Here is a 23,691-nt window from a genome sequence, read left to right as displayed (position 1 = left end):
TTTCAGTGAAAATCTTTTTACGAATAACTATTTTTAATCATACAAAAATACACATGCCATTTTTATCACAATGTTGACTGTTAATGTATCTGAATATAGAGGAATGTGTATTCTATAATGTGGCATTATGGATTTGTTATACTTTTCTTTTGTTATTGCTTCGTTTTTTTGGGATACGCTCTTGTTTACAAATTTATAATCGTTGCGTAAGTGTGCGCTAATCCGTCACTGTCCTGTTAATTTGTATGTGTGTGATGTATTGTATGTTGTCTGTAATGCTGTCTGCAGCTGCTTATGTAATCCGCAGGATAGAAATAAGGTCACATGATGGACCTCCGTGTTACATTAAGCCCCTTATGTGAATCTAGTCCTGTTTGTCTCTGGTCACTGGTCATTTTTCAGTCCTTATAAGCTGTTTTGAATGGTGAACTGTCTATTCTTGAGGTCGTTTGAGCCCGTTTGCTGTCCTGATATCTGTCGGTTAGAAATGTTATTATAGAGTTTGATATTACGAGTGTCTGTGAATGCGTTTTTGAAGCGTAAGTGGCTGTGCAAACATTATGTGTGAGTGATTAATTCAGGTCTTTGATTTTAAAGCCCACAGAGGCACCTCAGGTGGATGAGGCGGGGGTAAGACATTCTGCCCCTCTTGGGCTTTTTGCCCAATTTTACAGTCTGCATTCTTTTTCAGGTTTCCGTTTGAGTTCTGGTTGAGTTCTGTCTTTTGATTAAACATTGTTACCTCTCATCTTAACCCACCCCAACTTCAATTTGTTGTTTTTTTGCATTTATATCTACGTTTGTTTTGCTTTGGTTTTACATCCTTTGACTATTTTGTCTATTAGGGGGAGTGTCACCCAAACGTGACGAACTGTGTGTGCGTGTGTGAGTGTGTGTGCGGGGTCGTCGGCCCCTCACGTTTGTAGCGCTGACACTGCTGCATGGTTAAGGGGCCCCTGAAGTCAGGTCAGATTAGGTCGGATCGGGTCAGGTAAGGTTGTGACCTCAAACTGACCTTTCACCCTTGAGGTTTGGGGGCCCACTGTAAGATGGCATGAAGTAACTATGGGTCAAAAGAGCCATGCTTGTGCTGATGCGTGCAGTCAAGTATGGCAAGGTTTTTTTTATCCAGCATGCACCCCTCTACCCCCTTCCTTTCTTCTCTAGGATGTAAGCATGAAACACAGGGTCTCAGGTAGTGTTTCTGGGTCAGTCAAACCAGTCTAAATTATGTTCTTTTTCTAAGCATTGACAGCTAAATGATTAGATTTAGTTTAAATTCCTAAAATCTAAATGAGCCATCAAAAAGTTTCAAACTGTATTCTGCTGCCCTCTGCTGGTCAGACTGCCTTAATACAGCCTGATGCCCTGCGTTATCTCTTTTCCCTGATTGGTTCACTGATGCTTACTCCGCCCCCACAGAACACAGAGGACAGTGCTCGCATCTCCATCACCTTCTTCCGTCTTTTCCGAGTGATGCGATTGGTCAAGCTGCTGAGCAGAGGGGAGGGCATTCGAACCCTCCTCTGGACCTTCATCAAGTCCTTCCAGGTCAGAAGAACATCATGAAAACCCAATTATATAGATATTCTTGGGGCTTTTCTCCCTTTGTGTTACCACAAAACAGTCATGCACGTTATTAGAACGGTGACAGTGACTCCTTTACAGTAATAGTGTTTTTTTTGTTCATTTCAGCTCAATGCAGTTATCATTTTCATGTCCAGTGCCATCTTATTTAAATAGCAAATGCACTCGTGCCCATCTGTTCACCCATGGGTGTGTTGGTCTGTAAACTAGGTGTGTTCAAGCGCATTGTTGTTGCATTGCTAATTTTAGGAACTGAAACCAACCAATAAAAAGGTCTAAAGTCAATAACGTAGTATTTTTTGTGTTGTTCAAAGGGTGTGTTAGTAATATGCGCCTATAGGCGGGTACACAACATGCGTACACTCTGATAATTAATACACACAGGGATGCGTAGCAGCACACAACATTTTTAAATATTAAAAATAAAAGGATTCCTCTCTTTTCGCTCGCAAATTTCGCCATGTAAATAGGAAATCTGTCATGTTGCATGCACAACTGGCTTTTAAAGGGAATGGGGGATGAGACTCTGATTGGTTTATTGCACATTACGCCCAAAACACACCCATGACTGATTAAGAGACTAGATACAGCCCTTTTGGACCATGCGCCTGGCACAACGACCGTTTTTTCCGTCTGTAAAATAGCACAAGTGGATTCGGACACATCCTAAGTCCATCTGCGCTTGAGCTTCAGACCATGTACTCAGATTATTAAAATTGAGCCAATAGTATTCCTGTTTGGGGTCAATTGATTGACTTTTAGCATTCAGTTTGGACTGACCGCATGGTTCTGTTCTGGGCAAGAACTCCCTACACTTCCATCCAGTCTAGCATGGGTAAGATCAGGAAGAGCAGCAATAACCCCCTTAAGGTTAAACAGAACACAACCAACATAATGTATTAATGTCGATAATACATGTGCAAATAATTCGGGAATTACCTCTGATTCAAAGGGAATCAGAATACCAAATCCTGCCTGGATGAGGGGAGGAGCTGGGGATGGAGGAGGGTAAAATGAGCTCTGGAGAAACGCAATAGCTGCTGATAGTCATGAAGGAGCTTATATATGTATGCTGTGATAGACATCGTATTCCTATAGGTTGACGAGATCAGCTGACAGTCAGCTGATGCAAGCTTGACTAACATGACCTGCCAGAATTGTTGCTATACGCTTGATATATGTTATGCTCTTTTTTCTCTTCAGGCCCTGCCATATGTCGCTTTGCTGATAGCCATGCTCTTCTTCATCTACGCTGTCATTGGCATGCAGGTTAGTTTCATTGATTTTGTCCACGGTGAATTGAATGGATGGTTGGATGATTGTGGTTTGAAGAGAAGAGAAGATGATGTGTCACTGCAAGAGGGAGGGGAAGTTACTTTGATTAAAGATTATGAGGCTAATGAATAAAAAAAAGTATGATGTGCAGGGATAAATCGTTACAATAAATACTGCAATAGTGGAAAAAAATAGGACTTGTCAGTTTTGATTTTGGTGAGTGTATTTAATGACAGGTCTAAATGCAAATCACTCACATTAAGTGTACGAATTACACACTGTGAACTTGATTTACCATCGGTGGAACTCCATCTTTCAGGTGTTTGGGAAAATTGCCATGGTGGACCACACACAAATCAACAGGAACAACAACTTTCAGACGTTCCCCCAGGCTGTGCTGCTTCTCTTCAGGTCAGTGAACGGCACGGAGAAGATGTTAATGCTTTAAAATCGTTATGAAGATGCCATTGCATTTGCCTCTTTATTTTATGCTGGTGTTCATCTACGAGTTTAAGGGCCAGCTTTACTAACAGCTTTCACCAGTGCAAACCCTCTCTTGGTGTTAATAAACTACTGTCAAGATTTACTAAAGACACCCAGTGAAAAATTTGCGCTGAAAAGGCACATAGTTATTTTTACACATAGTTATTTTTGTGGCTGGCCATATTGCATTAGCCTGGATGCCAGCCGAACTCAGCCCCGCCCACAACATTTGAACTGGTTTGGTCTGGACATGGGAGGACAGTATTTAAATGTGAGGTGATTTACAAAGGTTTGCGCTTGTCAATTTACTAAAAATAACACGTCTTAAACCAGACGCTTACTGGTAGATTGCGTCATTATGGGAATGATCTGGCTGCGTGCTTTAATGTGCGAGTTTATGTTTGAAATAACTCATTGTTTGGCCGTTTTGGGTTGTAGATGTGCAACAGGGGAAGCCTGGCAGGAGATCATGTTGGCATGTATGCCAGGTAAGCTGTGTGACCCGGAGTCAGATTATAACCCTGGAGAAGAAATGACCTGCGGGAGCGGCTTTGCCATCATCTATTTCATCACTTTCTACATGCTCTGCGCCTTCCTGGTACACACACACACACACACACACACACACACACACACACACACACACTGGCTGACCAAATGTCCCCATAATGTAATATAAACCTGAGATCACCTACATTGTGGGTATATTTGGTCCCCACAATGTAATATAAACAAGTACACACACACACACACACTTAAAACTTCCTTTTGATATTTTTCGAATTATTATAATTACTAGAATATTTTTTTTAATAATATTACATGTCCTCCTTCAAGCATTTTTAGGCATTTATTAAAGCTATTTATTAATTTATTAAAGGCATTATTTGGTATGGATGCTTGTTTCCTCCTTAGAATAAAAGAAAGGTATTTGCGTTTATAGTTTATAGCTCATAGCTCATAATTTCAAGTTATAAACTCATAATTGCAAAACCTTTTTCATCAGAATTGTGAATTTACATCTCACAATTCTATTTTTTGGTTTTGGTTTGGCAAAACATTTAATTAAAAAAAATGGAATTGCAACTTTTTATCTTGTAATTTTGATAATTATATATAGATAATAATATAATTTCCTCACAATTTCAAGTTTATATTTCACACTTTTCACTTTTCTTCTTTGAATTCTGTTTATATCTCAGAAATGCAGGGAGAAATGTCATCGTCATGAGGTATAAACGTACAATTATGGGGGGAAAAAAGTATATATTTTTTATATTCTGTGACAGAAACAAGCTTCCATAATTTGATATTTTTACTATTTTACTAATTGGTTTGTCGTTTTGAAGCCCTGAAGGAATATATATATATATATATATATATATATATATATATATATATATATATATATATATATATATATATATATATTATTTTTTTTTTTTTAGGGGACTTCTAGGAAGAATTATAAACAATTTTGTCCTCAAAAGTTCATGTTCATGTGACTCAAACTGATTGATATCTTGTTTTAGATCATTAACCTGTTTGTGGCTGTCATCATGGACAACTTTGACTATCTGACCCGTGATTGGTCGATTCTGGGGCCACATCATCTTGATGAATTTAAGAGGATCTGGTCAGAGTATGATCCAGAGGCCAAGTAAGGATATGTGAATGTGTTTGTAAATGTGCCTGTAGTAAGGAATATCACGATATGCCAGTTGCTTCTCCATGATAGCAATGAAATGAAGAGCAAATGGGATTTTTCAGTCAATTCTTCTCTCATTTTATCACAGAGGCAGAATAAAGCATCTCGATGTAGTCACGTTGTTACGGCGGATTCAGCCTCCTCTTGGATTTGGGAAACTTTGTCCTCATAGAGTCGCTTGCAAGGTAAGACACGTGCATTTATTAATAATATATAAACATTTGCAAGCGTACTCAACCCACTCTCTCTATCCCTCGTTCTTTTCCAATTCCAGAGACTGGTGGCTATGAACATGCCTCTGAACAGTGATGGCACTGTCATGTTTAACGCTACACTTTTTGCTCTCGTGAGAACAGCATTGAAGATCAAAACGGAAGGTATGTGAATTCTTCGCTGAACTGCTTTAAATCAAATTAGGTCAAAAGTCATAATTCACAAAAGTCATAAAAGTTATACATAGTGAAATGTTTGGGGTAAAAATGTTTTTTGAAAGAATCTATTATGCTCACCAAGACTGCAATACAATTTGACAAACTGTGAAGTTGGCTTGAGAAAGCTTGACCAGAAATGTTGAAGTTTAAAGTAGTTTTAAAGCTTCAAGTGTGACAATACAGTCTATAGATAGATTAGATACAATCATGGTTCATCTGATCACCCTTTTAAAGCCGTTTCAGAGCATAACTCTCAAAATATTGAAAATTTGCTTAGTTTATTACCAATATTGTCCAGTTGATGGTAGGTAGTAGAAACTATCTTTTATAGTGGTGTTGATAACATGGTGTGTGTTTTGACCTAGGTAACCTAGAGCAGGCGAATGAAGAGCTCCGAGCTGTGATTAAGAAGATCTGGAAGAGAACAAGCATGAAACTTCTGGATCAAGTGGTGCCCCCTGCTGGTGGTCAGTTATAAATCTCAGAGCTTGTCGCTGCTAATGGAATACACATACACAACAACACTAACTTCTGCATCTTTTAACTTAAACCTAAATCACTAATTTAGAAAAAGAACAAAAATATTGTTTTCGAACACAATTTATTTCCCCACATGTAGCATATGCACGCATACTGTACATTTGCATCATACATGCACACCAGCTTTTTCCCAGTTTCTCCTGGTCGGGTCTCTGCAATGTTTGTTCTGTTCCGTATGTGTTGCAAATGCTTTCCTCTCCTGCTCAGTAATTTCACTGCGTCCACACTGGAACCTCAATGATGTGTGTGTGTGTGTGTGTGTGTGTGTGTGTGTGTGTGTGTGTGTGTGTGTGTGTGTGTGTGTGTGTGTGTGTGTGTGTGTGTGTGTGTGTGTGTGTGTATGAGTTGGAGGATTTGTAGAAGGTCCGTGTGCGTATGTGTGTTCACGTGTTGAGCTTTGGGCTTGCATGGCAACTCAGGCATGCTGTGTCCTTCTAAAAATGTCTGTTTCTCACTGCTTCTCTCTGTTTTCTATGCTGTCGCTCTCTCTCCTGTATCTGCTTGAGCGTTTCCACAGCTTCCGTTCCTCATTAACTGTCTTATCTGTTCATGTAAAAGTTCAAATCTTCAGAATATTCTGAAGCAATTCTGTTTTAGGGTGGTGGCATGGAACTAATGTTGCCTCTTCTATCCTGATATGTCCCCAACGTGCTTGTTTAAAAAAAGTGATACAGACCCCTGCTTCAGAATGATTCTCACGCACATACTCACACATACACGAACACAACTTTATATACACATAGAGGATCAAAATACATATGAAAAAACAGTAGGCTATATTAGACATGCACAAATGCACTCACAGAAATCCAATGCTAATGTGCTAATACATATCGCTCAGCGCTGCTTGCTTGCATGTTCCCAGTAGAATGTAAGCATACACAAGACTAGCTTTTAGTAAGATTTAACCCATTTAGTTAGATGGCTTAGCTGATGCAGTTCTTTGCACCCCCCTCCCCCCAACCTCCAGTAATCTCTCTCACAGTTGCTATGCTAATGCTAATGTGCTAATACTAATATGTTTACAGATGTCTGATGGGTGCTAAACCATGAATATGAAATATTCTTTTCCTGACATCACATTAAGCTAGTAGCTATGTTTGGAATAAGATAGCTGGTTTCTAGCTGGTCATTAGCTGTTTGACCAGCTAGCATCTGGTTTGCTGCTGGTCCAGGACGGTCTTGGACCAGCTCATAACTAGCTTAAACCAGCTAGAATCCATTTAGTATGTTTCAAAAAATAACTACCCTGGATCTTTCAACAGGAAATACATAGGAACTTGTCATAGATTACTTTATTTTGACTTTTGATTGCTTTTATATTACAGTTGTGTATAAGCATTTGTAAATCGAATTATTATTCATTGTAATTATCTATATTTCTTGCATGAATGGCTTTAAAATGCAAGACTCCGTTTAAGAAATAATAAGTAAAGGAAGTCTTATTCAACAAACAACACTTTTTCAAGTGCCATTTGGAAACATTTTATTATAGAGGATTTTTTTAAAAAGAAATAAATACTTTTATTCAGCAAAGATTAATCAAATTTATTGAAAATGTCAGTGAAGACATTTATAATTTGAAAAAAGAAGATTTATATTTATTGTTCTATTCATTAAAGAATCCTGTGGCAAAATGTGACAAAACAGTCCACAAAAATATGAATTCTTGAGCAGCAAATCAGCATATTAAAATTATTTCTGAAGGATCATGTGACACTTAAGACTGGAGTGTGATTCAGCTTTGCATCACATGAATAAATTTACATTTTAAAATAGATTAAAATAGAAAAAGGTTATTTTAAGTTGTAGTAATATTTCACAGTATTAGTGTTTTGCTGTATTTTTGATCAAATACATCCTTTAAATAACAGCAGTGTACTGAATATACACTGAAGGTGAACCTACTAAAGGAGCTTGTAGTGAACTTTAAAATAACTACAGAAAAACGTGTTGGGGTCTTGTGAGCTACAGCATATGTTGTCTGTGTTTATTATCTAGACTTAAGTCACATTTTAGGAGCCATTTGTGTAGAAATTCAGACAATTCTGAAGGGTTCATTAGAATTAAATTCACAGACTGTAGCTGTTTTTCGATGACTACATAGTTCGAATAACACAAAGCATCTCTTGGCGTCAATACACACGCGGAGGTGTGTATGCGTGCGTTGAAGCAACTTGCTGACACCGTAGCCGTGTGTGTGGTCTGTTCACTCAGATGATGAGGTAACGGTGGGGAAGTTCTATGCCACTTTCCTGATACAGGACTACTTTAGGAAATTCAAGAAACGCAAAGAGGAAGGCCTGGTGGGCGTTCACCCAGCACAGAACAACACGGCCATCGCCCTGCAGGTATGTGTGTATTTCGGAAATCAAATTTTCTTCATTGTATCAATAGTGGCATATTACCGTTTTCAAATTGATACTTTCAAGCTTACATTGTGAGTGCATTAGTTTTGGCCTTGAGGTGTGTTGTGTTCATTTGCAAACTCTCTCGGAAAGCCATTTATGTTGAATTATTGTGTTATATAATTGAATCTTAATGTACTCCAGGTATTCCAAAACTTTTTTGATAGTTGAACTTTTTACTTAAGTTAATATTTAAATAATTGAACAAAACATTCACATTTACAGTTATCTGATTTTTGTTAATGGTTTAATTTTGTTTTTATTTTTTATTTTAAAACTATTTATTGATTTTAAAGTGCCCTTAATATATTTTTTTGTAGGGGTGACATATCATGTCACAATGTATCTCAATACAAAAATGCAACAATATGTATTGTGGATAGTGACAGTATATATTGTGAATAGTTCAGCCAAAATGAAAATTACTATGTGAGAAAAAAATTCAAGTTTAGAGTTTTAGTGAGTGTCAGTACTACATTAAACTACTATATTTATTGAGGAATATGCATATTTTATAATATTGCCAAATGTCTTATATTACCAGTAAAAAGTGGCCTACATTATTTTAAATATATCTCGTCAGTGACCGAGTGCAAACATATTTGTTTAAAATAATTTTGCATTTTCAGCTTCTGAATCATGAATATTTTATTCTGGTGTCACCATTGTCCTGTGTATTGTCAGCACCAAGTCCAAGAAAGAAGCGACTCTGAACCACCTATACAAATCGCTTGTATGTTACGGTTCTAGGTCACTAAAAAAATACATTTGTGTAATGCCCGTCTATGTTGTGCATTGTCTGCCCGCGATCAACTTGACCCGCCCTCAAACACGTCCTTTTTTTGACAACTGATTCTTAAATCTCTGAGTTCAACGCGGGATTCGCAAAAGTTTGCTCTTGAAAGAAAGGTCAGTACCCAGTTTATTTGCACCAGCTTACTCCTCAGAATCACAACATCTAAGTATGAATAATTATTGATGTATATATTTTCTACCGGGTGTTCAAAATACATCACTTTGTGTTTTATATGCAAGATAACAGGCTAACTCGCGTTATTACTTTCTTTTCTGAAAAACTTCTGCTAAGTAACTGTGGGCCACTTTAGAAAGCCTCCGGACGGAGCTGAAGTTCAGTTATTGTAATGAGCGTTAGCTTCTAAAATGTGCTGTATACAAAAGTGGGGTGTATATTATTAGAAAATGAAACCTTATGCATCTAAACCTGTTGTAGGAGACCTCCAAAACAAAATTAGGACCCTTTAAAGCTACACTGTGTGATATTTTCCCCCATCTAGCGGTGTAAAGGTATAGGATTATCCAGTGAATAATAGTTTCTGTTCCTCTCAATTCTGATTTAATTTTAACTCCTACGGTGGCCGATTTAGTCCAAGATTAACATGGCAATCCCCCTCTTCACATTCGACACGGTGCCATCGAGTGTTAAAACGCGAAAGGCAAAGCTTGAAATTATGGGTATGTCCCTCTTTGGCTAATGTACTGTCAAGATGGAGGAGCAACATGACGACCAGCATTCGAACCCCTCACCCGTATGTATTTTCAGTGGCATATTATAAACTTACGAGAATACTTTATTACTTGAAAGAAGTAAATATACATTAATGAGCACATCTATTTTCGAAAGAACTAAGTGTTTTTAGCTAAGAATAAACTAAAAAAGTTACAGTGTAGCTTTAAAATAGCATAATAGGGGCACTTTAATAACTTCAGTGTTCCATAGCATTATATATTTCCGTAAGTAGGTGTTTTTACGATAGAATAAGCTCCAAATTCTCCTTAAGCTCCTTATTTTGTTGTTAGTCAAAAACAAATGACTGTCAATGTGAATACCCTGTACAATTTAGAATAAAACAAGTTTGACTGAATAAACTATTTCCTTTGCATGAAACCTTTTTTACCTCAACTGTATCTCTCTGTTTCTGGATGCGCTAACATTGTTTTAGCTTGAATATGGATCCCTCTGTGTGATAATGGTGATCTGTAAATGTATTTCTGTCTGTTTTACGTGGTTTGAAGTGTGTGTTTGCCATCACTTCAGAGTTATAATCCATGTATCATTGTTTTAAGATGTTCTGTTGGTCTCCATCCTCATAAATCAAACACTGTGAATGTGTTTGATTTCTTTGCAAACATAATCTTTGTTTAGAGGTTTTAGTGTGAAAAAATTCTAACTAACAATAGAATTGCTTTTACACTTGTTGACTACATTTTTTTGTTTGTGCAATATTTCAAAAATAGCATCTGTGGCTAATACAGTCCTTAGAAAGTCACAGTAAAGGATAGTAAGTGTATTAGTTGTAGTGTACACTTATGGAAGAGCTTTGGTGTTTTTCCTCTTTGTCTACTGTGATTTGTTGTCATCTGTCATGAATTTGTCCTGTCTGGAACTGTCTCGTCAAGCCTGTTTGTGTCAATGTGTCTGGTAAACTGCCCCCTAGTGGCATGTGTGTGTGAGGGTCTCGTTTTCAACATGTCGCTGCTGTTCAAGGGCTTTCCATTGAAGGACAGGTCCTTAGCTATCTTGTCGTCACGGTTTACAGGCTGGCCTCCGTACGCTGCATGACATTGGGCCAGAAATACGCCGTGCGATATCATGTGACCTGCAGGATGATGAGCTAGTAGACTTTATGCCAGAGGAGGACGAAGAAATTTATAGGGTAAATTACTCACCTTTTATGACCCCTTTCTCCTTATAAATCCGATCTGTCTTACTTTACCAGTTCTGAGTTGAGTAGTAACGGTTCCTTAAGGGAGTTAAGCCATGAATTATTCGCCATCCCTGGAGGACATACATACAGTACATATGCTGTAAGTCTAAGATTAAGACACTGAACAGAAATAAATTCACCAAGTTGGCAATGAATTGTTGATTTCAATGATATTATCGACGGTTAAACAAGGTTTGTTAGTAATAACTGTTAGCTTTAGCGTAGCCTATATAGATAACCTAGTGTAATCCACTGTATCTGCATTTCTCTTGATTTCAAATTCAATTCAGATTTAATCAGTTCATGAAATTCACTCACACCATACGCCATTTTACCTCCTTTCCAACTTCTTTTTCCCCATGAGATCATTAAAAATGGCAATCTCATATATTTTAGCATTGGTTAAATGGTCAAAGACGCCATATTTAATTTTTCACAAAATAATGAAAGTTTGTGTGGGATACATTTCCTGAGTTTTTCGAAAGCAAGAAAGTCAGCACAGCCTGTATGTGTATCCCTTTATGGGCTAGTCACACCAAGGGTGATAACTATAAGTATAACTACAAACTTTTAATAATCTTTCTGATTCTGAGAATATCAAACTCCACATCATGACTGTAACGATAATGACACAGATGTACAATATCGTTGGCCTCACTTTCAGAATGATTTTTTTCATGTTAAAAAACATTTACAGCCAATCAGAATCTACCTTCAGCATTTAAAGTGGCAGACGACAAAATATAGTTATCTTCATAAATATCGTTCTTGGTGTGAACTAGCTTATTTTATTTGTGAAAACTCAAATATGGCGTTATATTTTCGTCCATAGGGCATTTCTTTGAACTAACAAACACAAGTATTTCCTCGCAGCGAAACGGAGGACTCTTTGGCAACCACGTTAACCATATAAACGGAGACACCCGGAGGAGCTCCGGCCACCAGACGAACGCCACACAGCGCCCCCTGCAGGTGCAGCCGCCCCCCCATTACGCCCACATGGAACAGCCTGTGGGGCGCCTGGGCCGCGCCAATGCCATGGCACAGCAAAACCATCATCGCCACCACCACCACCACCATCACCATCATCATCACAACAACTCCTACAACAAGTCGCCCAAGTCTACCAACATCAACCTAAACAATGCCAACATGTCCAGTTTACCTAATGGAGGACACAATCGGTACTATGAGCATATGCCCGCTAACGGCTACCCAGGATCGTATTATGGAGAATATGAAAAGCCCAGGACTCCACACGGGCAAAGGTGAATGCTTGTTCTTTGTTTATGCAACATCTTGCTCTCAACTTTTTGATATATTTATTATGTATTCAACGATTTGACAAGTAGCAATAATGCTATCAGAGTATGGTGTAATCTCATGAATATCACCAACTTCTTAAACCAATTCCTTTAATCCCTTCGGATTGTTTGGAATTGCTTCAGGAAGGATGTTTATACAACTTCTTAAAGGTGCAATAAGCTATTTCTGAACACACACCACCCTTCATTGCTCCGCCCCCAAAATGCAGGGACACGCAATGCAAGAGTGGATGTCTCTTTATCATTGCAGAAGCAAAGCAAAATACGATTGCAATCGAATACCGTCTGTTTTCAGGCCAGCACTGGAAACCTATTCGTATGTTAACACGGGTCCTAAAGCTTTTGCCTAATCATAACTCTTCTTTTTCCAGTGATATTCCTCTGACCGTTTCTCTTTTGTAATGTCTCTCAGTCATCTATCTTTCTACAGTCTTTCTTCAAATCTCCCTCTTGCTAACGCTCTCTCCTCCCCCTTCACGGGTGAACACGTCCTCTACTGCTGATTGGCTACAAAGTGTGTTATGGTCCGACCAACTTTAGACAGCTTTTTTTTTTAGAAATTGCTCACTGCACCTTTAAGTACGTTTTTAGTAGATTGGAAAACTATTAAGTGACTTTTAAACTCTGCATCCAATTACATTTATCCATTTAGAGGATCATTCATTTGCATTATCATCAGCTTTAAGGTGTGGTCACGTTTACTGTTCAGCAAATTTTTGCATGCGACATCCATTTTCAATAGGAATTCAGGCACTTGGGAATTTTGTGTGAGATTTCCCCATGCAGATTTCACTACAGGTTCAAATTAATCCCGTAAATTTGCTGCGCTAATCAACAGAAAGCTGCTAGGTTTGACTGTGACTACTGTGTGAGCAGTTCTTCATACTTTACTTCACTATATTGACAAGAGAAAGTTTACCTTTTTAGCCCAAAATTTAGCTAATGTGACCACACCCTCTGAACCATTACCATTGGACCATAAGATTTTAAATGAATTTTCTTCTTAGCGTTTTTCCCCATGGCCCCTGTCCCACCCATTGTCTTCCTCTCAACTATGCTGGTCCATTATCTGACCTTGGTGACACCATGTTTTCTTCAAGGCGTTTTCACAAACTCCATCTTATGTAAAAACAACTATTTTACAAAGTATGATTTTTTAGAAAAGTTTAACATGGTCTATCCCAAAACCTAAAGGCCAATCAATGGGGCATGAGCAGTACAAAAACGTATCAATGTGATTGCACAAATTAATTTGAATTAGCCATCAATTTGCCAAAACATACAACTGTTATAAATTGCCATGAGAGTGTAGTGGTTTTCACCCGAGCATTTGGTGCGGACCCAGTCAGGAAACTTTTGATGAGATGAGCAAACAAAATGGCTGACTTGAGATAAGCCTTACTTCCTGCCTCGTCACATTAATGAGGCCATTTTGGGGAAGGGTTTCAAAAATCTATTAATAAGATTAATGGGAAATGATCTGGTCATCATAAAACATTTGTATGATTAACAAAAAAACTAAAGTTTTTGTTAAAATTCTTGGCAGACTGTGGATTTTATTTTTGACCAATTGGTTCATTTATAAGCCAAAAAGGTCCCTTTTGGTGGCTCAGATTTTGGGAGACAGACTTTATTTATCAAATTCATGTTTAGACCCTCCACACAAGAGAACCAAACTTCCCATATATTTGGTGCTTATTTAGCTAGTAAAACCACATAATGCAATGTAAAAAGTCATGTGAGGGTTTGGACAAAGCCATTGAACCAAGTGTGAAAACAGCCTCACATATATAAAAATGCTGTATATATCCTGTATATACTGTATGATATATGTGCCCATCCATTCCCCTTCCCTATTTTCCTGCTTTTCTCCACCTTTCTCTCTTTCCTTCCTAACCGAAATGCTGCTTTCTCTTAACCATCTCTCTGCTTTCTGGAACAGAAGGCGCTACTATGAGACGTATATTAGGTATGTTCCATTAGGTATTATATGTTTATATAGCAGGTATTGTTGCTTGTATAAAAACAGACGGTGAATGATAAGCAGAACTGTGACCGGTGGGTAATAGCATTGGGCTTTCTACCTCAGCCCTGTCCTATATGGCGCTTGATGTTGACTTTGCATGTCTGCAAAACTCCACAAGACTGGTTGACTGGCGCTAAATGGGACAGGGCCTTACACACACACACAAACACACACACACACACACAGATTGACTGGGTGTGATTGGGTGATGACTGGAAAGAGGAGGGGCTTGCTGCATGTGTCTGCTTGATAACTGGTGCTAACAAAATTAAATGCTTGCCTTAAAGGATGACTCGTTAGATTAATACTTTAGAGAAATGTAAATAACACTTTAAATAAAACTCAGTTTTATTTCTAGTTAGGTATATACCTTTAATACAAGAGTTGTCCTTTAAGTTCCCCTCTGCAGGAATGTTGGGATGTCCTATAATGGGCCTGTGGGGTTGCTAGTCTGTTTAACAGATAAACATCAACTTTTCATTTTTTGATGAACTATCCCTTTAAGTTCTCTCTCTCCAGCGAAGTATAACATATTAAAGAGACTTTACTTTTCACAGCTTCATTTTTGTTTGTCTCCATTAAATGTAGAGTATTTGCTTAGAAGGTCTGTGCTTCACAGTCATTGAAGACATCTAGACTCAGTGCAATGACATTTTCAAGTAGAACATCTTTGAGTTGAGACTAGCTAATGTGCAAAAGCTAGAAAGACTATGAAACGCTGACTGTTGTCTCAAGGCTGTTGTTCTTGTTTACTAATGAGGTCTAACTGCGTCACTGCAGTCTGGAGCTGTACGTCTGCATGGTAATGCATGGTCTTTTGCTGACTCGTTCACCACGATCTAATCGGCCTCTCGCTGACCTCTTGACCTTCAGGTCGCAGGGCAGCGACAGAAGGCGACCCACTATACGACGCGAAGAGGAGTATGAAGAAGACCGTTACTCTGGAGAGTACTACAGCGGAGAAGAGTTTTATGAAGATGACAGCATGCTGTCGGGTGAAAGGTAAAAGTATTGCGACTTTTGTGTCACACTACACACTACACACTATAGATAAATTATATTTACAGAAACGTATTCATGCAGGTACCCCAACAGTGACCAGGAGTATGAGACGCCACGGGGTTATCACCATCCTGACAGTTACTATGATGACGACGAGCAGCCCCTTTATCACGATCCACGTAGTAGGTCACCAAAGAGAAGATTGCTTCCCCCAACACCGCAAGGCAAGTCTTGAGGTTCCATCCTTAAAATCGCATTTGGTTTGTTCTGTAGAAATAGGTCCTATATCAGAAGATATTAATATCTCTCAATTATAGGTAATCGGAGACCATCATTCAATTTTGAGTGTCTGCGCAGACAGGGTAGTCAAGATGATCTTCCTCACCAGCGAACTGCTCTTCCTTTACATCTCATGCAACATCAGGTATCACTAAAAATGACAGTAGGGTTTAACCAAACCGACTAATGAAATATGATTAAATATTATGACTATATGCCATTATAGTATTATGTGCGGTATATTTACTTCACATAATACTATATATATATATATATATATATATACATATTTAAATCGTTTATAAGTACTAAGTTGATTTATGTGTCATTCCAGGTGATGGCGGTAGCGGGTCTAGACTCCAGCAGGGCTCGCAGGCTTTCACCTACTCGATCTACCAGATCGTGGGCATCACCTCCTCCAACTCCTGCAAGTGATGACAGAACGCCGTACTACACGCCGCTGATCCGCGTGGACCGTCCATTGAAGGACAGCGCTAGCAGCAGTCACTCATCCATCAGGAAGAGCTCATGGTATACAGATGATCCCGAGTACCAGCAGAGGAACTACTCACCCGTTCATCTGCAGGTCCCACCAGAGTATAGAAAACAGTACCACCAGAAGAGAGGTAGCGCTACCAGCCTGGTAGAGGCGGTGAGTCTGAAGTTTTATTTCTATTTATGAGATGTACAGTAAGTAGTCAAAATAGTAGTTAGCAGCAAGGCTTGACATTAACACCCACCAAAAGCGGGTTAATTTCAGCAGTGGCGTGTAACACAGTCTATATATATATTTAAAGGGTTAGTTCCCCCCAAAATGAAAATTCTCTCATTAATTACTCACCCTAATGTCATTCGACACCTGTAAGACCTCCGTTCATCTTCGGAACAGAAATGAAGATAATTGTGTTGAAATCCGATGGCTCAGAAAGGCCTTCATTGACACCAATGTCATTTTCTTTTTCAAGACCCATAAAAGGTAGCCTGACAAGCCAGACGAACGGTAATGAATCAGCGTATTGATTCATGATTCGGATCGCGTGTCAAACCGCCAAACTGCTGAAATCACATGGCATTGGGGATCCGAATCATGAATCAATATGCTGATTCATAACGAAGTTATGTTCAATATGCTGATTCAGAACGAAGTTATGTTCAATATGCTGATTCAGAACGAAGTTCGAAACTTTGTTTTGAAATCAGCCCATCGCTATACAAGTCGTCATTTAGTTTTTTTGCACATAAAAACTATTCTCGTCGCTTCATAAAATGATTGTAGAGCCTCTGTAGTGAGATGGGCTTTGTAACGACGTCTTTAGTGCCTTTATGGGTCTTGAGAGAGGAAATGACATTGGTGTCAATGAAGGCCTGTCTGAGCCATCGGATTTCAACAAATATATCTTCATTTGTGTTCCGAAGATGAACGGAGTTCTTACGGGTATCGAACAACATTAGGGTAAGTAATTAATGAGAGAATTTTCTTTTTTGGTTGAACTAACCCTTTAAAATAGACATTTTTTGGTTACACTATATTTTAAGGTGTCCGTGTTACAGTGTAATTATACATTTAAGTACTGTTTAATAATAATCAACTTCATGTACTTACTGGGTTTTGTTTCTGAATTGCAAAAATTCATACAGGGAGATAAATTGCAAAACTGTGGCCCCGGATTTGCCGGTCTTGTTGACTTTCTGGGCTCCATATATTGCTTTAACCATCACTTTATTTTTAAATGCTCAAATGCGGGTTTGGTGTCTCGTGTCGCAAATCCAATGATGCTGGTAGTGACGATTCTCTGTCTAACCAATCAGTGATCTGCAATTTTTACACGTCACATTTAGTAGTAGCCGAGGTGGCACTATTTAGGTGAGCCGCACTGAGTCGTAAATATTGACTAAATATTGTAAACCGTTTTTTTTTAAGTCACTGAAATAGTCACAACATTGTATCCCCAACGAAATTGGTAAATTTGATTTAATTTGAACCCACAACCAGGCCAGAAGTATATAAGACACTGTTTTCATTCCCTCTTTTGAAAAGTTTCTCATTTCAGAACAATATGCTTCTGCAGGCAGTAACGGTATGTCTTACTACACTTCATCGTTTCTCATCTATGAGCAGGTGTTGATATCAGAAGGACTGGGTAGATACGCCAAGGATCCAAAGTTCGTGGCTGCCACGAAGCATGAGATCGCGGATGCGTGCGAGATGACCATCGACGAGATGGAGAGCGCCGCCAGCCATCTGCTGAACGGCGGCATCACGCCAGTGGTCAACGGCGTCAACGTGTTCCCCATACTGGGCCACAGGGACTACGAGCTGCAAGACGTCTCGGCTAGCTACAGCGATGAGGAACCGGACCCAGAACCCAGACCGCCATACGAGGAGGACCTGGCAGACGAAATGATATGCATTACCACTTTATAGCACCTGGTAAGCGGCTGCTGCTGTTCCTCAGAAACTGATCAGCGAAACAAAAAATATGAATTATATTTATTGGCTTACTACCTAAAGAAGTGCCTTCACAGCAGAGCAGAAAGGCACCACGAGAACGGACGCATCGGTGCCACTCGCTCGCTCGCTTCCTGTTCACGCGGGAACTTGCCGGCCACGGCGCCGGGGAGAAGCTAAGAAGGACCGCCCAGAACTTTAATTGGCTGCTCGGACCGTCACTGCAGGAAATGGACCAATGAGCAGCAAGGCGAGGTACCCAGGGGCAGGCTGTTTCCAAGGTGATGACAATCAGAAAGAATATGTCATTACCTCAGTCACTTTATTAAGGGTTTTGCATATCAAGCACGTTGCAAGCTCAATGCAAGCAAGTATGGCATATCCCTCCACAAAGGCTGTAGTTTCGACTCGCCCCGTAGGATTATTTTAGTACCGTTTAAGGCATATTTTAGAGAACAAACGCTAATTCTACAACACTGGTTTACAATAAGGATATCATGCAGGTTTGTGGATTTCAAGAGGATTTCAGCATTTGTGTTGAATGCACTAGCAGACAGGTTATTTTTTTAATTTAGGATAGCCTGTTTGATATTTCATAATATGCTGTAAATGACTTGTAATATATAAAGCAACAGAAAAACTTTGTAAAGAGACATTATATATTTTGTAATTATGTACTGTACAAAAAAAAGCAGCAATATTAATCCTAATTGATGTTATTGCATTACAGAAAAGACTAAATTTGGTGTTATTTTAATAGGTACTGTACTTTATTAAATTCTTTGCCTTTATTCTTTGCTCATATGCATTCATACTTGTTTGTGAGAACTATAGAACAAAAAAGCCAATTTTATATGAGGTTATGTCTGTGACACACCCGCACAAGATATGCAAGCCGTTTTTCTCAGTGTCCGTTTCATAAGCATAACCAATGTACGTAGTGTTCCCTTAAAATCTACGGTATGCAGTATGGGTCACGAACGTTGACCTCCTTTCTGGGGAATTTAGTAGGGCTTACAGAATCGTGTCTTAATCGTGCTCTCGTTTGTGTATATTGAAAGAGTCTGTCTCATTTTAAGGGTTTGTGTGTGTGTTTCGTTGCATATTTTGTGCAGGGGAGGTGCACAGGAAGGTGCAATGGTAAATGCTTTGTGCATTAACGATGCTGCTTAATTAGTCTGCAATTAAACTGTACGACCCTCACCAGGAACATGCTGCCACTTGGAAAAAGCCTGCTGCCACTGGCTGGTCTATAGCTGATCTAGAAATAGCGCAAGGGTTTCTGATCAGCGACTCGTTTCCACTATTGTATTTAGGTGTTTTGAATACTGAAATCTTCCTTTAATTTTATGATGATGATGATTATAATGACAAAATATGATTATGGGGAGTTGTTTGAAGTGTATGTTCGCATCATGCATCCTTAAAGGAACTGTTCAGGCAAAAATGAAAATCCTGTCTTTGTTCACTCACAGTCACCATCATGCTGTTTTTCCCCATGGAACACAAAGATCATTTTCAAGCTCAAAAGTTTGAATGTCTCTAGCTTAAACAGTAGAGGATAGCACTAGCTGCACCAAGGACATGGCTTGGATTCAGAGGGAATAAAAATGCAATTAAAGGGCGTTTTCACACCTGGCTTGTTTGGAGCATTTGTTTCAGAACCTGGCACATTTTGTCCCTTTGTTTGGTTCATTTACGAATATATGAACATGGTAATCGCAGCTGAAATCTGGTCAGATGATCATATTTCAGAACAACCGTTAACAAATAGAGATGAAGCATTGATTCATGCTCTAAATGTAGAGTAATATTAAAGACTACTCTGAATGGGGGAAAAAGTGCACCATGTGGCATCCCGAAATAAGTCCTGCCTTCTAAATTAAAGGAACTGTATGTAAGAAATGTATTTCAATGAATCATAAAATGGCCCTGATATGTCCCTAGACATTAAGATATCATGTTAATTTCAAATACTTATATCACTGACAACAGTAGTCCGGCCAGGATATTGTCATTTAAAAGTTGTTGTTGCAGCCTCAACTGATGTTGATGTTGACATGTTGTGTTTTGGCCTGAAGCTCCGCCCTCCACCTATCTGCCAATCAAAAGTCAGTAGTATTTGGGTATCCGGGTTGCCAGCTCTGCTCTAGTTACCACAGCTGCAGCTACAAACATTCCTGCTGAATTTGGTAGCCTATCTGGCAACCTCGAGTCAGGGGGGAGGGCGAGAGGGGATGGGAATTGCAGTACCAGTTTTGGCCACAATCTTACATACACTTCCTTTAAAGAAATTGGAAAGACATTGCTTCACTGCAACTGCCTTTCGTCCCATGCTGCGTCCAAATTCGCCTGCTTATGCTATGCCCTAAAAGTGTGTACTGTTTTTGTGAAGAAAAAGTACATACTTTTGAGTGTGTAGCAGAAGAGTAGGCAAGCTTTGGGACATACTATTTAGTCATAATTGTGTCATAATCCGCTCTCTGTCGCTTAGAATTTTGCAAATTGGGACCAAGCGTGAGGCCTGAAAAGTGAAGCCAAAGCGTTTATATCGCCCCCAGGTGGCTGGATGCAGTATAGGTCATAAACCCCTCCCTCACCATGTAATCTAATGGGACATAGACAAACAATTAAATTACACGTATAATCTTTTTTTAATTTTAGCCAGTTTTTCATCACGCTGATGTTAGTTAAAGTGTTCATTCTTTAATAAGTTTGGCTTTAGTTAGTTATTTGATGCTATAAAAACGGGGGTGTGATTGACAGCTTCTCTGAGGGAAGTAGTCACTAAGGCACCAACAGACATTTTCAGGAACTTTGAGAGGAGATTGGAGCTTTAACTTTAATTTCTACATTTCCATAACACATTTCCATTTATTTTTTAATTCAGTGGCGTGTGATTGATTAGGCGGGAGTGTGGACGGAAACTTGATTTTGAGGCTCCACTTCACGCTCACTACTGCGCAGACAATTTGGACACCGGCGGCTTCACTTACTTCAATGGAAGAGAGTGAAGGTGCGTCGTCCATCTTTTTTTACAGCCTATGACTGGGACGCAGCATCGGTGTTCTGAGACGTGCGCGTATGACTGCACGTGTGCATTGTCTTGTCCAGTGTTTTAGAAGCAAAATTTATGAAACAGTTGTCAGATTTGATTGCTGATTTCAAATATGAAATTTAATGGTAAGCTTGGTGAGCAGCTTTGTAGAAATTCATGTTTCCCTATTCAAAGAGATATGAGCTGCACTTGCATGACTGAAATAGCTGGCCAAGAGGCATTTTAAAGATGGCCGCCAAGTGAAATGACTTGCCTCAAAGGGACTTTGGTAATACATCACAATAATCCTGCGGCACTGTTGTTTATCCAATCGTGACTGATGACCGCTTCGAGTGAAATCCTGGAAGAGGATACAGGTGCATGAGAGGACAGTCTTGTCCTTATGTTGCCTTGTGAAAGCCAAACCGAGAACAAATTTTAGTAGTGGAACAATTTGAATCCCTGTTTTAGAGCAAACAAACAATCTACAGGTCTGAAAGCGCACTCGTCGATTTGGATAAAAGTGTCTACCAAATGTTTAAATGTAATTATAGTGACCATGTCTGCCAAGTTCCAAAAATGTCAAACAAAAGTACTATGCTGAAATAAAATGTATTCGGGTAGAAAAAAAGCATGATGTAAGAGTGAGTATCTAATGACAGAATTTTCATTTGTGGGTGCACTATCCCTTTAAGCAGGGCAAGAAACTGGTTAAGCAATACTGACCCCCTTTCCCCAACTTTCCTTTTTTTATTTTGCTTTTTTTTCACCTTTCACTTCAGCTCTGGCTTCTGGAAATACCTCTTTTAGAGCAGGGGAAACATATCAGCATATGAAGCGTCCTTTTTGTGAGCGTTTTTGCCTTTTAAGGTGTTGTTAAATCTATGTCTTTAGGCCTCATCATGGGATCACATCAGTTCAATTGACATTTTGTCACTTCCAACAGGCAAATTAATGCTGAGCACTATGGGCAAAAAAGAAAGTTTGACTGCAAAGGCCACTGCCTTGAAGTGTAAAGCTTCACTACAGCTTAAATAAAGGGAAATGTGGGTTTTGTTGGAAATTCTTGTTCTTGAGTGTTATTGATCTCTTGTGTTTTGAAAGAGTACTGTGCTTTTCAGTCAACCGAACACTGTCATGAAACTGCGTGTGCACATCTGAAAGGGCTGAAATGATCCGTGCGGGAAAAAAAAAAAAATGAAACGTTGTGTTCTGGTCTTCATGTCTATTATACTGTATCTTGTAAAACGGACCAATGCACATTCTTGGCACATTGTACTATTCGTAGCAATTACTGGTAAGGACAATAAAATATGCATTATTTTTAATAAACAAAGAAAAAGCTTTTCAAAAAAACTAAAGATTTAACTTTTACCTCGTGTCAGGGACTCCTGAATAGACAGAAAAAATTTGGTTTCTTAATATACCAATGGGATTTTACTATTAGCACATTGCTGTTCGTCTTTGCACAAATTACTGTAACGTGCAATTTGTTTTCCCTGTTTTCTATTCATATTTTGTGTATCAAGGTGGGCGAATTTTGTACTTTTTCTGTGACTGTGCGTACGGTTTAGTGAAATCTTTATGTCATTTACATTTCACCTTTCAATGCTGGGACAAACAGAAGAAGAGAGTGGGGGGAAGTGCACTCCTCTGTATTGTTAACGCTGATGTGTTAACAAAAAATATATATATGGAAAAAGTATTATACAAGTTTTCAGAGCCACATCTGTTGATTATCACATTTTCATCTAGAGTTGTTGCTATACTATTATATACTTTTTCTTATTAATGCTGTAAGGAAACTTTAAGATTATAGTGTAACATATGTACATATGTAACGGAAAGATGCGTGGTGATGTTCTCCATTTGAAAGTCTTTATCTTTGCTCTGTTATGGTTTTTAATCCATGAAGAAAAAGAAAAAAGGGGTTCTCTTCGTAGCAGATGACTTATTATATCCCTCTAGGTTTTGTATTGAAGCATTTTTTGTAATTTTCCTATTTATTTTGGCCTGGACTTGATTTTAATCGATATTGAAATTTTATTTTCTAAGGATTAATACAGAATAAACTTAATGAATAAACCAAAACCTGTGTCACTTAATTATTTCTGTACAGCTATGGCAAGACTTCAGTGCTAATAAATGTGTCCCTCTGTAGATCTTTGGGTTAAGGCTACTTTAATTGGAAAGTAATAAGAAAGATTTAATCTGAGTATTTAGCTAAATTCATCTGGGGCTTTGGGATTTCGATGACTATCAGATGATGTAGTGTTCTTGCCTGATTTAAGGGTTTTAGAATCATAGTGCACTTTCATATTAGTTACACTTGCGGTCTGTGACATTTTTTTGTTTTTGAAAGAAGTCTATATTCTGCTCACCGAGGCGGCATTTATTTGATCAAAAATACAGTAA

At 38.7% G+C, this 23,691-nt stretch overlaps 1 protein-coding gene across 13 annotated transcripts in view; it reads left to right on the top strand.

Moving 5' to 3' along the window:
* cacna1da (calcium channel, voltage-dependent, L type, alpha 1D subunit, a) overlaps positions 1-23,367 on the top strand; it is a 118,159-nt gene extending 94,792 nt beyond the window's left edge. For 5 of the 13 annotated variants that reach the window (XM_067430802.1, XM_067430798.1, XM_067430797.1 and 2 more), the window contains 18 exons: positions 598-630; positions 1,423-1,551; positions 2,791-2,856; positions 3,182-3,273; positions 3,784-3,943; positions 4,878-5,005; positions 5,142-5,238; positions 5,328-5,430; positions 5,850-5,951; positions 8,242-8,375; positions 10,991-11,107; positions 12,032-12,426; positions 14,426-14,452; positions 15,383-15,511; positions 15,593-15,735; positions 15,829-15,935; positions 16,125-16,442; positions 17,910-23,367. In XM_067430802.1, the coding sequence (XP_067286903.1) occupies positions 598-630; positions 1,423-1,551; positions 2,791-2,856; positions 3,182-3,273; positions 3,784-3,943; positions 4,878-5,005; positions 5,142-5,238; positions 5,328-5,430; positions 5,850-5,951; positions 8,242-8,375; positions 10,991-11,107; positions 12,032-12,426; positions 14,426-14,452; positions 15,383-15,511; positions 15,593-15,735; positions 15,829-15,935; positions 16,125-16,442; positions 17,910-18,215 (2,586 nt within the window). In that variant the 3' untranslated portion in view covers positions 18,216-23,367. The remainder of the gene's footprint in view (positions 1-597; positions 631-1,422; positions 1,552-2,790; positions 2,857-3,181; positions 3,274-3,783; positions 3,944-4,877; positions 5,006-5,141; positions 5,239-5,327; positions 5,431-5,849; positions 5,952-8,241; positions 8,376-10,990; positions 11,108-12,031; positions 12,427-14,425; positions 14,453-15,382; positions 15,512-15,592; positions 15,736-15,828; positions 15,936-16,124; positions 16,443-17,909) is intronic. The other 8 variants (XM_067430804.1, XM_067430803.1, XM_067430800.1 and 5 more) reach the window with 4 other exon arrangements.
* Positions 23,368-23,691: the final 324 nt, after the last annotated feature.

Source organism: Pseudorasbora parva, chromosome 22 (genome assembly GCF_024679245.1).
Source record: "Pseudorasbora parva isolate DD20220531a chromosome 22, ASM2467924v1, whole genome shotgun sequence".
NCBI lineage: Eukaryota > Metazoa > Chordata > Actinopteri > Cypriniformes > Gobionidae > Pseudorasbora > Pseudorasbora parva.
The sequence above is the reverse complement of the archived record's forward strand: the minus strand, read 5'-3'. Positions and strand labels throughout refer to the sequence as shown.